Source organism: Scyliorhinus torazame, chromosome 16 (genome assembly GCF_047496885.1).
Source record: "Scyliorhinus torazame isolate Kashiwa2021f chromosome 16, sScyTor2.1, whole genome shotgun sequence".
Lineage (NCBI taxonomy): Eukaryota > Metazoa > Chordata > Chondrichthyes > Carcharhiniformes > Scyliorhinidae > Scyliorhinus > Scyliorhinus torazame.
In genome coordinates, this window is record NC_092722.1 from 174,062,394 (window position 1) to 174,081,535 (window position 19,142).

The window sequence follows — 19,142 nt, forward strand, 5'->3', positions numbered from 1 at the left end:
TGCGGCTTCCTTGATTGTCTTTACTGGAGCTCTGCATTAATGTCTATGCAAGTTACCTAGGAGACCAAACAGATCAAAGAGACAAAACTCCACTGTCTGATTAATCAGCCTACAAACGGCTTATTTTTTTTTGCCTTCATGCAAGTATGAAAATTAGATTCTGGGAACCGCGCATTGTACAGATTTGTTCATTCTTATCAGAACAAAGCATGCAGCAGCTTATTTCATGGATCACTGGCAGTCGTCAATGCAACACTGAGCAGGTGACAGCTCTTCATTTCGTAGGTTGAACAAAATTAGTGAAATTCAGTGTAAATTAGCCTTTCATCTTGTAGGTAATACGGCAGATTTTCAATTTCCAGTGTCTGCATGCTAAAAAAGTCTAAAATATTATTTTTCCTCTGACGAACACATAGCTAGTCCCCATGTTCTCACATGTTCTTTATCTCAGCCCTTCCAAGTGAGAAAAAGCTTATTAGTTCGCTTTGAACTTCAATCGCATTTACAACAACAGTTTTATAAGCTAATTAGAAAAACAGATTAATTAATGAGTAACTAGTAATAAAATGGCAATCAGGAAGAAAGAAACAGAGGGTGCTAAGCTTCAACTACCACCAATTAATACCTAATTACAAACAAATTATATATGTATTTTGCTGTGGGCTTCAATTTACTGAAAAAATGGCTACAATTAAAAAGAGAAAACATGTTGCTTAATTAAACTGCAAAAAATCAACAGTACAAAAAAAGAGCTTTGCCTACCTCGGCGATTAGTAGAATACAATAAAACTAACTCTATTGCTTGACTTTCTTAGCCCATTAATTGAAGCTCAATATCATGCTCCAGTAATTTAAGACCAAAACCAGAAGTGGTAGCATTTCTTCTGCTCAAATTGTGTTCTAAATAAATGATCAGTTACATTTATTCACCTGATAAACTGCAACAGCTCAATGACTTAAAGTAACTGTTCCACTGCAGAAACACAGCACAAAATGATAAATCTATTACCTAGTGGTGACCTTCATAATCTTGGCCGGACTGGTTGAGCGTAATGCACGGCTACTTAATCTGGGTACCAAACGCAAAATTACCACGTCCTGGGACTTTGAAGGAGCACCGCGGTGTGGTAAATGCAGAGTACCATTGCAACCTTGGTTTGTAAGAGTTTCAGTCACCTAATGACCATTATAACAAATATTTTCAATGCGTGATAAAATTACACCAAGAGCATCTGCTTAATGTTTGTAGTGCATTACTGCAATGTTACTTGCACATGCAAAAAAGCACCAAAAAAAACCACAAAATAATTAACCATCCTAACATTCAAAAATGCAAACCGAGCATGGCGGCACAGTGGTTAGTTCCAAGTGTGGCAATGGATTCAGTCGCCCGTCAATCCTGCTGACCCACCAGCTTGTTCACACAGTGGAGAGACCGTTCCCCTGTCCTGTGTGGGTTGAAAGCTGATTGTAAAGGTTCAAGCATTGAGATGCAGGAACAAAGGGAAAGTAATTTGGGAGACAACAAATTAAAGAGAGGACATAAAGGTTGGAGATGGAATGGCAGTTCCTCAGGACAAAAGGGTCGACTTTTTTTATTGAGATGTAGCGAGTTGATAATGCAGGTTTGAAGGGGAAAGAGAGAGAGACACACACAAGGCCGGAGCAGAGGGGATTGTTTACAATATCAGTTAGCATAGAGCCAGAAAGGCAAGTTAGGTAGGCAGCAGTTCAAGGAGGTGATCCTTATGGACAAGATGAACTTGGAAGGAGCATGAGGAGAGATTGGACTGAATCTAGATAAAAGATCTGCTTGCTGGGCAAGGGAATTGGAGAAAGTTCTGGAGGGAACTTGACTCAGTGAACAAGGGGAAGGAAATGGTGAAGACAACTGAATTTAAAATAATTTAATTTATTGGATGTGGGAGTCGCTGGTTAGGCCAGCATTCATTGCCTTTCCCTAGTTGCCCTTCAGAAGGTGGTGGTGCGCTGGAGTCCTTGAATTGGAGTTTCTACTCATAGCGATAGAGCAGCAATGGAGACTGCGACGTGCTACTGCATGTGGCCAAGACCAGCACCCTGCTGAGGACGGAGCATGGATCCTTAGCTGTGCAGGGATCAGCACCACAGAGAGAGCAGCGTCAGAGAGAGCAGAGTCACAGAGCGAGCGGCGTCACAGAGCGAGCGGCGTCACAGAGTGAGCGGCGCCACAGAGCGAGCAGCGCCACAGAGAGAGCAGCGCCACAGAGCGAGCAGCGTCACAGAGCGAGCAGCATCACAGAGCGAGCAGCGTCACAGAGCGAGCAGCGTCACAGAGCGAGCAGCGTCACAGAGAGAGCAGTGTCACAGAGAGAGCTGTGTACCGTGTACCGAGGTACTGTGAAAAGTATTGTACTGCGTACAGCCCAGACAGATCGTTCCATACATGAAAAAACATAGGACATACGATAATGGCACAATGTAAATACATATCAGAAATGTAGGAAGAGGATCTGTGTGAGCGAGCTCGCAGAGAGTCACCACGCTCTGGCACCGTCTTGAAGGATACTATGGGACTAAGGTGTATGCCCAGGATCCACAGCTGGTGTAGGCGACATCTGCTGCCTTCCACACCCTATTGCCTGAGATTACTTTGGCAGCTGTCCCCTGGGGAGGAGGCTGGACCTTGAAGTCCAGGTGTATCTTCGAGCAGCACGGGTATTGCAGTGCGGGAGGCTGGAGGTCTGTCACTCAGAGGGAGGGGGTGTCAGATGGGTTGGGCACCCCTGGATGGAAAGCCCCAGGCCATGCCCCTACCGATCTTCATCCCTTTGGCTGCCCAGTGGCCCCTGTTCTCCTCTATTGGATAGAAAGGCAGCTGTAGTGAGATCCAGAATCCCTGACAAACTCTGATGCTGATACGTGTGGATTACCACCATGCAGTTGACGCCCTCAGCCATGGAGGTCATGCTCTCAGTCATAAAGCGGACACCCGCCACCATGGAGTGCAAATCCTGCACCAATACAGAGGATGATGGAAATCTGACATAAAAGCAGAAAATGCCGGATAAACTCTCCACAGCAACTGTGGAGAGAAACAGAGTTAATGTTTAGAGTCCAAATGACCCTTTTACAGAACTGAAGGTAGAAATGTAACAGATTATATAGTAGGAGAGGTGTGTGGAGGAATGGGGCAAAATAAAAGAGGGATAGGTTTGGTCATGGACATTAGACAAAGAGGAATGTTAATTGTGCCATTAAGGGATGAAGATTGCAAACGGTAAGGGAGCAAAACTGAACAAGGGACAGGTGACCATGTGGAGAGGGGTGGGGTTATGTTGAGACAGGCCAAGGGATCTGAAAACCAACAATCTACAAATATGAGGGGGTCAGGATGGAGGGCAAAGGTCATAGTCTAAAGTTGATTAACTCAGTGTTGAGTCCAGAAGACTGTAATGTGCCTAATCGGAAGATGAGGTGTTGCTCTTCCAGTTTGCGTCAGGCATCACTGGAACACTGCAGAAGGTCTAAGATGGACATGTGAGCAAGATGTTGAGCTGAAATGGCAAGTGTTAGGATCTCAAACAAGAACCCAACTATTTTCAATTTGTAAAACTGTGAGGAAATGTTACTTACTGCACCAAAGCAGTGATAATACTGACCAATAGGTGTATTTTACAAACTTTAATTTAATCACAGGATTAACCACATTTGCAACAAAGGAATAGCTTTATTAAATTATAGAAATTATGTTCTTAAGTAAAAGAAGAAACTTACTTCCTAAACCTGCCACTATATTCCAATTAAACAAACCAAAATATATTAAATACTACTCCTGAATAAGGTTAACAACCAGAGTTTTACTTGCTTTTTTCTATGCAGAATCTTTGGAGAGAACACCTTTCAGGACCAAACTGAAACCTCTGTTCAGATTAGAGTTCTAGGATCTACAGACTCTTCAGACTGACCTGGTTCCTCCCATCCACCACATAACTTGTACATGAAGCATAAGGCATCCTTTTGTCTCTTCTTACAATATATCCATTGACTTGTTTAGCCACGACTAAACACGATCCAATACCCCTCATAAGTTATCTACACCCCAGGGTTCCTTCAAACTTACAATATTCCATTAGCTAGCTATCTGTAAACAAGTAATTGGTAATCAAGATCTATTAGCAGAACACTTCACCTGAAAATCAATGATTTACTCAGTTTTACTACATCTTAACAACCCCCCAGTACTCATACGGTCAATCTTAATCCAAGTTTTAATAACATTACTGCAAAGAAAATTACAATATATGCTACATATCTCGCCATATTCATGCCTACAAATGTAAACATGTGTAGTCCATTTCAGTCTTTCTTTCCCCACTTTAAACGTTCCATTCTTCTCACATCTCAAAGTCGTGGTAAAGCATCTGCAATTATGTTTTCTCTTCCTGCTACATATATAATTTTTAAGTTAAATGGTTGTAGCAATAAACGTCTTGCAAATAGTCTTGTATTCCAATCTTTAAACGTCTCCAGAAACTTCAATGGAAAGTGGTCTGTATAAACAATTGTCTCTGATGAATTGTCAACAACATAAAGTCAAAATGTTGCAAAACCAATACCAACCTCAATGTCTTCTTCTCAATGGCCGAATACTTCTTTTGATGAACATTTAGTTTTCTGGAAAAATAGCCAACAGGTCTTTCAATACCTTTGTATTCTTCTTGTAATACTACAGCACCAACTCGCATCACTCGCATTAATGGCCACCTTAAATTGTTTGTCGTAATTCAGTGTCGCCAATACTGGTGCTGTGGTCAACACAGTTTTCAGATTATCAAATGCTTCCTGATATTCTGACGACTAATAACATTTCCTGTTCTTTTTTAAAACTTCAGTCAGTGAAGCAACTCAAACTTTGGCACAAATTTTCTGTAGGAACCACCTATGTGCCGAAACCTCAGAACTTCGTTCCTTGATGATTGTATTGGGGACTCTCAAATCGCTTTTGTTTTCATGTTCCATGGGGCCATCTGACTACGTCCAACAGTATGGCCTAAGAATGTGACTTGGACTTTTTCAAATTCACTTTTAGTCAAGTTTACAATCAAAGCAGCCTCTTGTAATCGATCGAACAATTCCATCAAATGTTCCAAATGCTCCTTCCACATTTGGCTGAACACCACTAGATCGTCTGTGTACACTGCACAATTATTTAGTCCTGAAATGACTTTGTTGGTTAGTCTTTGGAATGTAGCTGGTGCATTCTTCATTCCAAACAGCATAACTTTAAACTGGTCTAGACCATTTGGCATTACCAAAGCCAAAACTTCATTTGGCCTTCCGATAAAGATACTTGCCAGTATCCTTTTCGCAAGTCAATTTTGGTAATGAAATTTGCTTGTGCCACCTTTAGGGAGAGTTTTTTAAACGAGGAATAGGATACAAATCTGACTTTGTTACTGCACTTACTTTCCTATCATTTACACACAATCATTGCATTCCATGAGGTTTTAGTACCATCACAACAAGTGAGCTCCAATCATTGAAACTCACTTCAATCATATTATTCTTGAGCATGCTTTCAATCTCCTTTTGCAGATGTGCCAAATTTTGTGGATTCAGTATATATGGAAGTTGCTTAATCGGAACACAATTTCCTCCATCTACACCATTGTACTTCCTAGTTTATTCCCACATATAACTCTATGTTACTGTAACAACTCTTCAAATCACTTTGATTTTCCTCCAGAAGGTAACTTAGTAATTTATCCAAATTTCTTATTACTTCCTCACTGTCCAATCTAATTTGAGGAATGTTGAATTCAAAATCATCTGGATTTATCTCTTCTCCCCGAGTTATAACTACTAACACATCTTCTTGCTTTCCTTCCCATTTTAAACACCTTTTGGGCATATTAACATGACACACTCTGAGTTTTCCTTCTATCTGGCATTCATATCAAATAATTCACCTCATTAATTTTCTTTTCAATTTGATAAGGCCCACTAAGTTTTGCTTATAATAGTTTCCTATCACTGGTAATCAAGACTGATTCTCCCAACTAGTGTTGTTGATTTCTTATTTGCCTCTTTTTTTCATCAGACCAATTTAGTCTCTCCCTAAAGTTTGAAACATAGTCCAAAAAAGTAGTCTCAGAACTCAAGACTCACCAACATAGGGGCAGCACGGTAGCACAAGTGGCTAGCACTGTGGCTTCACAGCGCCAGGGTCCCAGGTTCGATTCCCCGCTGGGTCACTATCTGTGCAGAGTCTGCACATTCTCCCCGTGTCTGCGTGGGTTTCCTCCGGGTGCTCCAGTTTCCTCCCATAATCCAAAGACGTGCAGGTTAGGTGGATTGGCCATGCTAAATTGTCCTTTGTGTGCAAAAAGGTTAGGAGGGGTTATTGGGTTACGGGGATAGGGTGGAAGTGAGGGCTTAAGTGGGTCGGTGCAGACTCGATGGGCCGAATGGCCTCCTTCTGCACTGTATGTTCTATGTTCTCCTTAATCAATTTAAGTGGTCCACTTACCTCATGACCAAAAATCAATTTGAACAGCCATTTAGTTGATTCATTAGGTACATCCCTAATTGCAAATAGTAGAAATGGAATTCCTTTTTCCCAATCATCTGGATAATCCTGACTATAGGCCTCAACATGGTATTTAAAGTTTGGTGCCACCTTTCTAACCCTCCCTGCAATTCTGAATGATATTAAATTGTTTAACCCATAAGCTATCCATAACTTCCTAGGCATAAAATTTGATCCTTATTCTGATTGTATTTCTTTTGGTAGCCCATATCTAGTAAAACATGTAGTTAACTCCTCTACAACATTCTTAGCTGTAATATTTCAGAATGGAATGGCCTCCAGAAATCTAGTAGGCACATCCATTATGGTCAAATGCTGACTCCCATTTTTTGTCTCAGGAAGGGATCCCACACAATCAATTGGGGCCCTAGTAAAAGGTTCCTCAAATGTCGGAATGGGTATTAATGGTGCTGGTTTGATTACCGCTTGAGGCTTTCGTATTGCCTGACATATGTGACATGCATGACAAAATTCAATCACATCCTTATGCAGTCCAGGCCAATAAAACTTTTTCTGTATTTTCACTTGAGATTTTCTAACTCCTCATGCACAACACGCAAAACCTCCTTTCCATAGCCCACCAGTAATATAACTTGATGAACGTCTGCCCATTTTTCATCTGCCTGAATATGTAGACGTCTTCATTTCCTCATTAACACACTATTTCTAACATAATAACACTCCGGTATACACTCAGATTCTATTTCTCCGAATCCTTTTGTTGCGGTTCTACTAACTTTCCTGAACTGAAGATATCAGCTTCATCCTGCACCTGTTCTTTATCAACAATCTGGTCAGATTGAATCTCAGCCCCCCCCTATCTTTGCTCCTTGATTTCACCTGCTCCTGTCTCAACCTATGGCTTTGTGATCTTGCTATCACACAATGAGGAAACACCCCAGGATATGCTTCTTGCAACACTTCAGTTCTTTGACTGTCCATTGGCTTTTCAACCACATTAGACTGCACTCCCACCTGTGATTCAGCACCATCATTACCCAGGATAAACTGCAACCCTGAAAAAGGTCATTACTCTATTACTCCTACCACCACTTTACCACTTTTGATCAGACTCACGAACCTTATCTTACATAATGGGCGGCACGGTAGCACAGTGGTTAGTACTGTTCAATTCCCACTTGGATCACTGTCTGTTCGGAGTCTGCACCTCCTCCCTATGTCTGCGGGAGTTTCCTCTGGGCGCTTCGGTTCACTCCCACAAGTTCCCAAAGACGTGCTTGTTAGGTGAATTGGACATTCTGAATTCTCCCTGTGTGTACCCAAACAGGCGCCGGAATGTGACAACTAGGACATTTTCACAGTAACTCATTGCAGTGTTAATGTAAGCCTACTTGTGACACTAAGAAAGATTATCATAATGAATAGTACTCACTTCACTATTAATCCCATATATTACCACCTTTTCCGACAATACTCCTTCTGAATTACATATCTTTTCTCTCACCATTAAAGATTGACTTGCTCCTGTATCCCTTAAGATTTTAACAGCCTTACCTACCTTCTGCACATGAGTAAACCTCACAAATTAAGTATTTTAAAAGATCTGACACCTGCTCATCAACCAACATCTGAACAGGCTAGACACACTTTTCCGCTGTTCAGCAGCAGCCATGCTTTCTTTTGCCACTTTAATAAACTCCACTGGCTCATCCTGTTTTAAAGAGTCTGTTTCCAAGTATTTTTCTTAAGTCACCAACACTGTGACTTTGCGTTTTCAACTTTGCGACAATGAAAACATTTAAGTTTTCTTTTCTCTACTCCACTCTCATAAGTTTTTTTTTAACCAGAGACAAAATCTCTTTAATATCTCCAACAATAGCCCCTTTGCCTTGACCACCTGTGGATGTTTTTATTTTCCCAGATTCTATCCTTCAGACTGGAAATTATGTTGCAAACCAAACCTTGATTTCTGAACTAATTCAAAATAATCTGCCATTTCTGCTGCCAGTCTAGCAGTTTTAACCCTTTGCTCCTCTGCATGAGTTCTCACTACTGCAGGAAATGGATCTTTAAATTCCTCCAGAATAATTATTTTCCTAAGAGCGTCATAACTTAGATCTAATTTTAATGCTCTTATCCACTTATCAAAATTATTTTGTTTGATTCTTTCAAATTCTAGATACGTCTGACCTGGTTCTTGCCTTAGATTTCTAAAATTCTATCTATAAGCTTCTGGTACTAGTTCATATACACTTAAAATGGCTTTTCGTACCTCATCATAATCCTTAGATATCTCCTCTGACAACACTTCATGAACTCTATCTACTCATTTTTTTCCCAAGGGGCAATTTAGCATAATCAATCCATCTACATCTTTGGGTTGTGGGTGTGAGACCAATGCAGACACAGCGAGAAGATGCAAACTCCGCATGGACAGTGACCCAAGGCCGGGCTTGAACCCGGGTCCTCAGCGCCATGAGGCAGCAGTGCTAACCACTGTGCCACTGTTCTGCCCTTCTACCTACTAATTTTGATTGAACCAACAATACCCACCATAGTTTTTGGCCAATTCAACTGTTCAGCTACTGGGGGCTGGACATACATCACTAAAACTGGTGTCGCCCCTGCCGACTTGATCTCTGGGAGCCCCAAGAGAATTAAGACTCTAAATGGCGACAGGAACCCTGCCGCCGAGGTTTCCAGCACCATAGGGGACATTCAAACGCAGGACTTCCCAGCAGGGCAGGAATTCTTCCCCAAGAACTGCCAGAAGACCAGAGGGCAGCAACATTCCGTTATTAGGGGTGCCACCGGGAGCAGTGGCTGCACTATCGGTCTCTGGGGAAAAGTGAGGGTGGGATGGGGAAGGGGGGTCATAGTAAAGGGATTGGCAGGAGCGCAAGGGGGATCAGAGGAAAGGGCTGGAGGTGGTTTTCAGTGGGCACGACCCCACCTTACTTATTCTTGGTTCCTTGATCATTCACCGAGTGCCTTTGAACAAGAGATCCCTCCCTTCTAGGTCACAAACAAACCCATCAGGGTTTACAGGGTGGACCCTCCGCATGGCAAGGCTGGTTGAATATGCCATTAAAGGTGGCAGGATAAGGCTCTTAAAGCCCATGTATGGTCCTCAACTGACATGTGGGTGGGAAGATGCAAACAATCCTTCCTGCCCTGGACTTAATCCGGGGGAAGCAGGAAGGCAGTAGGATCTCCATCTCATACTTTCCCACCTGATCACATGCACCTGCACCCCATCCCCAGACTGAGAACTCACCAAGGCGAGCATTAAATTTCTCTGGTTAACTGTTTCCCCTTGACACATGCTGCCAGGGCTGCTGAGTATTTTCAGTATTCTCTGTTTCAATTTTATATCAGACCAATGCTTTCTACAGCAAGAGGAATACAATCCTTTGCAACAAGCCAGGACCCATGCTGAAAATTTGATCCAGAGATGTGTCTGCATCATCTCCGTGACATCAGAAAGGCATGAACAGCACACATCTTGCAGGCTAATGTCACAAATGCAAGGTATGCAAGCCTGATTTTTGTTGAGAAAAAGGAGAATTATTTTGATAAAAATCAGTGAAAACTGATGAAGTATATTGCTAATGTATGCTTATACCCTAAAGGGGACTTAAGATGAAATAAGGGTTAATTTAGGATAAATGGCCTGTATGGGAATTCAAGACGAGTTAATCAGAAGATTTTTATTCAATTTCCAAACTGCTACTTTCTTAAAAGAATTAATTATCTGTAGGTCAATAAGAGGCACATCTATAGTGCATAGCAGGTTTACCCATTCGCATGGAAGCTACAATTACGTTTCCAAGTCAAAAACCAATTAATATGTATAATTCATACCCCAAGCTACAATTTTTAAAAATATGATCAAAGTACTTATTGCACTTTTTTTCTACTGATATGCAATAAGTCCTATCAAACTGACTGTTTTGATGAGCAGATAGCATAAAATGTACCACACGCCAATATAGAACAAACATCAGGGTCCAGCAACAAATTGTCTGCCTGATATTTCTGAAGTAGAAGGAAAATATTCATGTTCTCATGGAAGAATGTGCAGTATGCAACAAATTATACCTTTCAGAAAATACAAGAGAATTAAATACATTTCATAATAGATATTTCATGGTAGAAAGTTCCTAAATTGCATAATTCCAAAATATAATGCTTGTGGATGAGTTTTGAAACCAGACATCAAGACTGCTAGCACAATTTCTGATGCATTACTCACAGCAAAGCAAAGGATAAGGTTAATATAGCAGCTTGAATGATTCCAGGAAGCAAGTGCATGCTGTGTGCAAGATTTTTAATATATAATTTCCATCTATCATTATAAATGGGTAAAGAAATCTAGCTCCTAATAAATATCATTCTGACCTTAATGACTTATGAAATTCCTTTTTATAATAATAATCAACTTAAAATGAACTTAGTATTTTAGTGCTGATTCTATTTGTGGAATAGTTGGCATTGAATGAAAGAAACTTACAGCAAGCAGTCATTCTGCCAAGACTCTCCTTTTTGTTACTGGAATTTGTATCTTTCTCCAAGTAGTTAAGCTAAATTATGGACCACTTTGTGGCCCTCTATGCTTGAATATGTTCAACTAGCATGTTAAAATGTTCCTTTATTTGTCAACAAGCCCATTTATTATCCCCAGCTCTTGATCATCTGAGTGGCTTGGCGCTCAAAGTTTTGACCAGCTTTTAAAAACTCTTCAATGAAAATGCGAGGTTAATAGCCCAATACTAAGGCATAATTTCCACTTGCAAAGATCTGGGTGTGTTCCTATTCCGCTGAAAGAGTTAAATTTCAGACAACTATTTTAGACCTGGCTGTAGTTAGGAAAAAGATGCAGTTTGTATCCAATTATTATTATCTTATATGCAAAAAGTTCACCATTAACTGATAATTTAATACATTCAAATTACACAAAATCTGAAAACGTACTTGTTGCTGTTAAATGAGGTCAAAATGTTTTATTGTAATGAAATTGTTGCCGTGGGCTGGAGCACTCACAGACAGTATGGCACCTTTGCAGAAACAGGAGTTATCTAAAACTACAAATAAAATGTGAAATTTGAGTTCCAGCCAAACAGGAAATTTCAGATGAAGAGATTGCTTCAGGCTAATAGCAAACACTTCTGGTTTAAAAACATAGCCATGCAGGTAAGCTGCTGATTTCTCTGACAGCTCAGCAAAAGCCAATCTCTTCCCAGCAGCAATCTTAAAATAACATAGAATTGTTACTTATCATTTCCATCAGATATGAACTTTATTACTGTTCAATTAAACTACCATTTTAACAATCGTTTACCAACGTTGTTGAAATGATGCAGTTTTCAATTTACTTGCCATTAATCAATGCATGTTTCCCATTCAACTGCTTAATAACACTTCTGGACGTCAGGCATTGGTAGAAAAATGTTCAGTTCGGTGAATAGGCCAAGTATGATGGCTGCTAGACCCCAACTTCAACACGATAAATGTTCTCTGAATTATGTGATGCAAATAGAATCTTCAATGACAATTTTTCATTATAGGAAATGCTCTGAGCAGTAAAAAAACTATACATAATTACTATTGATGGTAGCCTTTACAACCACTGAGCTGTTTGATTTATTAAAATGCTACATTTGTAATCTAACGCTTTAGTTAATGGTCAGGCCATCTTAAATCACAAAATCCTTACCTTCATTAAAAACACTAAGCAAAATAGCACCATTCCCCACTGATTTTTCTTCTTCCAATCGTTTGTTGGTTACAACACATTAATAGTGGTTATATTCAAAACGTTGTGTATAAAATATAGAATGTTACGCACTACATATTGTGGTAGTAAACATGTATTATCGTATGGCTTATGTTATAAGCAATGCTGTTGCCTAATTCCGGGGGCAGCAGCTGTGTTAGAAAGTCATACATTTTTCATGACACCCCAAAATGCTTCCCAGCCAATGATGTATTTTCTTGAAATCGTAGTCACTGTTGCAATGTAGGAGACACAGCAGCCAATTTGTGCCCAGCAAGTTTTCACCAACAACAATGCGATAATGAGCAGATAATCTTTTTCATTGGTATGGTCGAGACATAAATGTTGGCCAGGATGTCAGGGAGAACGCACTTGTTCTTTTAAATGGGATATTTTACATTCACCTGAGAGGGCAGAAGGTTTAATGCCTCATCTGAAAGACTTTAGCGGGAAACAGTGTTTAGTTGTGTCAGTATCTTGTGCATTTTGGTTGTGCTAGAGCTTTGATAGTTATCCTTTCTGGTTGGGGTTCAGGATGGTAGCGGTGCACAACTTATGGCAGTGTTCCAAATGTACCAATGTGCACAGGCAAGTAGTCCTGGAATAGGGAACAGATTCCAATGATGCTGACTGACCTGCTGAGTATTTCCAGCATTTTCTGTTTCATCCCCCTTTATGCCGCTTCACGATCCTAAAAACCTGAAGGCGCACTTAAATTCCTGCCTCCTATTCAATGAGTTGACACAGGAAAAAATGGGCTGGGGTGGCAGCTTAACTGCTGCATGCAAAAGAGCAACACATGACTTGAGCAGGTAACTTGCCAATTCATCCAGGCAACCACTGCTGTTGCCTCATCCACTTCCCATCAGTTTCATGCCTGGAGACCAAAATCCATTCCAAAGTGTGGGCTTTTACCCTGTGCCAGGTTAAAGCATGCCGTTCTATATTGGCATATTAAAGAATGCAGAATTAGGCATTGTCATTGTATTGGGGAGTTATCTTTTAAGGCATGAATAGTTTATTCTTTGCAATCCTGCCTTATCGGTGCCATAAATGACTTCTGGTTATAGCAGGGAATCGTGATAAACATACTTTTCTTTCTAAGTCAAGGCTTGAAAAACATGTTAATGCACGTGCAATCAACGCTATAAGGCGAACACATCACAGATTGTGTAACTATCCAAACTACTGTTTACAATCCTGAGCATGAGGAACACCCCCTCAACTGCAAAAATCCAAAACTACATTTGCCAGCATTTTAATTCCAGAAATGGAAGGCTGAGAGGTTTTCCTTGATAAAATGGAAAAGAACAGTAAGAAGAGTGGAAATATAATACAATTGCAAAAGGTCTTGGTAGAAAGAAATCACACAATTCGCCAGCCAGCTATCACTGGCCCACAAAGGAAAAAGTGGCAATCATTTTAGGGACAGGCCTTCAGGGAACAAAGAGTGCTTCAATGCAGAAACTTGTAGCACAGAAGGGGGAGTGATTTGGCCCATTGCATCTCTGCCTGCTCTTGAAAGAGCTGTCATCAGTCCCACGCTCAGCTTTCTCCCCATAACCTGCAAACAGGTTCTCTTCAAATATAAGCCTTCAGAAAATTCCTGCGGAATCTGATTCAATCACCCGTTCAGGCCTTTCTTTCCAGATCATCAAAACTTTCTGCGGAAAGAAATCATTCCTCATTTCTGTTCCAATTCTTTGCCCAAATATTCTAAGTTTATGACCTCTGATTATTGGCTCACTTGCCCAGGGCAAACAGTTTATCCCTGCCTGTTCTGTTAAAACTCATAATTTTGAATGCTTCTATTAAGCCCCGCTTTCACCATCTCTGCTCGAAGGAGAACATGATGTGGAGATGCCAGCATTGGACTAGGGTGAGCACAGTAAGAAGTCATGCAACACCAGGTTAAAGTCCAACAGGTTTGTTTCAAATCACTAGCATTCAAAGTATCATCTTGCATCTTTGACTTTGTCTATATATATATGTTTCTGGAACTTACCTCTTCATTCACCTGAGGAAGGAGCAGTGCTCCGAAAGCCAGTGATTTGAAAATAACCTGTTGAACTTTAACCTGGTGTTGTAAGACTTCTTATGAAGGAGAACAATCCTGGCTTCTCCATTCTCTCAAATAACTGAAGTTCCTCATCCCTAGTCTAATCTTGGTAAATGTCCTCTGTGTCCTTGATATCTTTCTTCAAGTGTGATGCCCAGACCTAGCCAGTGATTTGCCATCCAAGTATCCCATATGCATTCTTAATTATCAAATCAACTTGTCCTGCCACTTTCAAGCATTTTTAAACATGTATCTCCAGGGCCCTCTACCTTAACATCCCCCTCAAAACAAATAATCCTGTCTCTCTGCGATGTTTCTCCTAAAGTGCTTCATTTCAAACTTATCTGCATTAAATTGCATCTCTCATGCATTTGCACATTTCACCAATCGATATTCTCCTGAGGTCTGCTATGAACCTGTTCACCATTTACTATGTTCCCAAGTTTGTAGAATCCACAAACTTGACAGTGTACTCCCAGATCATTTATATACAACAAGCAACAATCCAAATACTCACTACTAGGAGACCCCAATGGACAATAAGCCTCCTATCAGAGACTCACTCAACTGATCAAATTCAACCTTAATACACACACAAATATATGTGGTATAGATAAACCCGAGACCAGTGCAGACAAAATCTTCCTTAACCCCCAAACCTATTAGCCTTGAAATTACTGGTGACAATATTCCTCAAACCACTGTTCTAGCATAGGCACTAACCAGATTATTTTGAATATTTTAAATTGGTTAATGCCTCTACTAAAGTAATGGCCATTCTGTGGTCAGTGGCGAGGGTATAGCTGAGCCGACCCAGACATTTTGTGGGCATTTTTTTTGAGTGGCAGCTTAAGATATTTAGAAATGTATTCCAGCATGGCACCCTCTACAGGGGACCTGTGGCATGTGTGAGCAGTGCAAGAAACAGTGTATGTTTTCAACCAATTAGACTGCAGAGTCCTCACTGAGACATGTAGAGTATAAACCAGGAAGCAGAAATTATAATATTTAATTAATTGTAAAATTGGTGTAGAAAGTGAAATAATGAGAAGGAATGTGCAATGGAATTAAGATAATAAGAAAGAAAAAGCTAAGAAATTAATATTTCTAAAAAAATCTCCACGGTCATTAAACCTTTGTAGCCATGTAAAATGGCTGCGTTCCGATTAATCTGGCCAAAACCCAGTTTAAAACGGCTAACCCGAAAGACTGCTGGGAAAAGCAGCCAAGAAGACACAAGCAGGCAGCTGCAGACAGTTTTGCATATTCGGCTCTGGGAAGGTAGCCCAGATCGATACTCAGGGCTATCAACAGCCCATCAACCCAGGTATTCGCAGTTGCATTCAGGTTTGTTTGCAGCCAATCTATTCAGACATCCACAGTTAAATCGGCTAACCCCGGGAACAATTGCAACATATTAGCAATTGAATACCGGGCCAGACCTGTCGGCGCCTGCAGTGGCCGAAACAAAGACAGGTGAGCGACCACACCCCGATCGAGGAATTGCCTCACCATTGGACACATCGACCCCAGAGATTGGGGACAGAATCCAATCAGATTGGGGACAGAATCCAATCACTTGGGACTCAGGGTCAAGGGCCGCCCCGGGAGGCGGGAAGCCCCTGGGCCCTATAAAAGTGAAGGTCCAAGTTCAGACCTCGCTCTCTCTCCTCTTCGCCTGCTCGAGACCTTCGCAAGACCAGCCACCGGCAACTGTAAGTTTGAATCCAACGATCGCTATCCGGTAGAGACACCTAGCCACCGACCTGTAGCAGCCTTTTGAATCCCGCGGGCCAGATTTGATTGGACAAGCCATTCGTTTCCCTGACCTGGTGGGCTCTTCCTAAAGTTAAGTATTGGCCAATAGTGATAGGTTTATTATATAAATAGTAGTATTAGGGTATTAATATTGCTTGTTGTATATAATAAATGACCGTTGTTTTAATCCTTACTAAGCGGTGTGCTGTATTATTAATCATAACCTGAACTTGAACCACGTGGCGGTATCATAAAGATACCTGGCGACTCATGAGCAAAGGTGACGTAAACAGAGCAAATAGACTAAGGTTAAAAAGAGCAACACCTTGGAGGAATGAGACTCCACATTTCAAAAGTAAATTTTAAATGGCAGAGAGATTGCTTGTTAATAATTAACACTTGCCAGGCTGTTAAATTTGACACTTGAATGCACCAGCCATAGCTTTTCCTGGCATGATTAGTGGGTAACTAGCATCAAGGTACTGCAACTTAACGCCCTTTGTGTTTGTTAATGCTGAGTCTCTCAGCGAGATACTGGTGAAGCACAATTTCTGGGAAACAAAGCAACTGTAACTTCCTAATTGCCACCTTAATCTGCATATCTGCAGATAGCAAAAGTTGCTGTCTGATTTACACATTGTTATTTGTACCTCAAAATCGAGGCCAATATCATACCAATGTCAACAATAGTAATGTCAAAGCTATTAGCCGAAAATTGGTAAATTTGGCATATTGCACCAATTATAATTCATTCACATGTTTTCATAAATGTCAACACTCAAATGCTTTATTGGTGTGAATGGATGACGTGGGTGGAGAAAGTAACGCCACTTATTTTTTAAAATGCTTTTCTATCTGCATTAAGAGCTCAGTTTTGTATTTATCAAACTTGGCAGGAAGAACATCTATTATTAAGGTTAATAATTACAACTTATCTGTGTAAACTACTTAGGTTATTTCTAAACTTGATTGCAGAATGTACATTGTTGCCGTCAGGGATAATGTTACAATGTATTATGCTAATTGGACTTAATTTAGATATGAACCTACAAATTAAAATTTTCTGTACAACACAAACCTCAATTCCTATCTTCGTTAACATTAGTTGAGCACCAAAGAAGATGTTAGAACAAAGAAAAACCTCATTATCTTCATTACTCCCAGTTAGACTAAAATTAACATTCTGGTGAAAGGCCAACAGAAGGTCAATGGAGGATGACATTTTGATTGGCAGCATGTACTCTTGCTGACATTCTGAAAGCAGAGCATGTCCGCGTCAGCATTCAAAGTTTGCAGGAATGAATTTCTCCCGCATGAGTGAAGTAATTTATTTCCTCTTTAAATCACGGATTGTCAGGGTTCCAGGAAAAACCTAATGTCCACACTTTGTAAAGAAAGCAAAAATGATTCAATTGTGCTGGAACAATCCAAGACCGTTTATTGCAAATACTGCTAAATTAATGTACATCACCTGCAATCTATGTCATCAGAGTACACTCTGTTCATCAAAATATTACTCTTGGCTGTCCTTTGGTTAAGGAAAGCTTGTGGCAAAACAGTCCTTTTCAGCAAGGTGGAAATACCAACACGTGCTAGGCATGTCATGTGATTACAACCTGCAACTTTGAGAATTGTGGTGCAAACACTGGGCTTGACTCAGCCACAGTAATTATGAAGCTACACTTGTGAATATCATATTATATTTGTGACATTATGGTGCTACCGCTACATCAGCTTCAGGACCGAGTCTCACACACCTCTGCAAAGGCAATGCATTAATCAGGCACTTTTTCCTCTACCATTTCACTACTAGCACTGTCCACTGCTATACAACTCATCACAAAATCCTGCACTGGAGCCGAGAAAGGAAAATCCAATTAATATGTTTCGTAACTTGACAAAGCCAGCAGTAGTGGAACAAGGATCTGTTGAACTATGTTGAAGCTCTGCCCATGGCAGTAACTCTCCCAATCCAGTCCTTGTTGGGACAACCAACAACTGTGGGCCCTGCTTAGGCCGGCTTTTATGTATCGTATTTAATGAGTTCCAACTGGGCGGCTTCCGCCCCCTACCTGGGAAGCTCGTACAAATATGAGTATGAATGGCTTTGTTTGATTGACAGATGTATGAGGTTATCAGAGGGGAAAGTCTTTTCAAGGGGTCTTGAACGGTTAATTTTTATTTTCTGGGTGTTTTAAAGACTTCCCAGAGTTATGATATGGCTCCTGAGTTGGATACATACTGGATATGGGTGAGTGAGCATGGATAATGCATGGCAAGCCGAGGAAATAGAAGGGGGTATGGAGTGGGCATGGGAGATATGAGCAGTATGGAAGAGGCATAGAGGTATGGAAGATTTATGGGCAAATGGAGGGAGCATAGGAGATATGATGAGGAATGGAAGGGGCATGGGAGATACAAGAGGATATGGAGGGAGAATGGGAGGGCATATATTGAGTGGACGAGAGAGTGGGAGGTTTAAGGGTGAGGGCCTAACAACCATGGTTAGAACAGGGCCGGTCCCAGTAAGCAGAGGTGGCTTCTAACCCGCCGGCCTCGCATATGCTAATCTCCGTTCCCACCTGGGACCTGTAGCGAGAAGGGGGTGGTCCTGACTGCAGTCACACCGACTGTCGGAGTCCAAAATTCCAGGCTAATGGGCTGATTTTCCGTACTCGGGAACATGACTTGCACTTTCTCAACCAAAGGGGGGAAATTCACCCTTAGTCTCCAAGAATGCGCAAAACAATTTCAATATCTGTTTCCTTCGCAGAAAGGTTAAAGAAATGTTAGCATAATTTATCAGGATAAAATCTCCTAGCTTGGCGTTCAGCAGCTTACCTCACGAACAGCTAAGCTGTCACTCAGCTTCTCTGCTTCTTCTACATCCCCTGTAGCGATGGCCTTGTCAAGGTTTTTTTCTAGATTTGTCTGAAAGAGCAGTTTAATAAGTGAATTGCAAATAACAGCATGTAAAACTTCAGCCACCTGAGGCTACACTTCATAATAATTTTTTA

General features: G+C 40.9%; 1 protein-coding gene across 3 annotated transcripts in view; it reads right to left on the reverse strand.

Moving 5' to 3' along the window:
• fam204a (family with sequence similarity 204 member A) overlaps window positions 1-19,142 on the reverse strand; it is a 114,008-nt gene that overhangs the window by 26,999 nt on the left and 67,867 nt on the right. For all 3 annotated transcript variants that reach the window (XM_072479498.1, XM_072479495.1, XM_072479497.1), the window contains exon 7: window positions 18,967-19,056. In XM_072479498.1, the coding sequence (XP_072335599.1) occupies window positions 18,967-19,056 (90 nt within the window). The remainder of the gene's footprint in view (window positions 1-18,966; window positions 19,057-19,142) is intronic.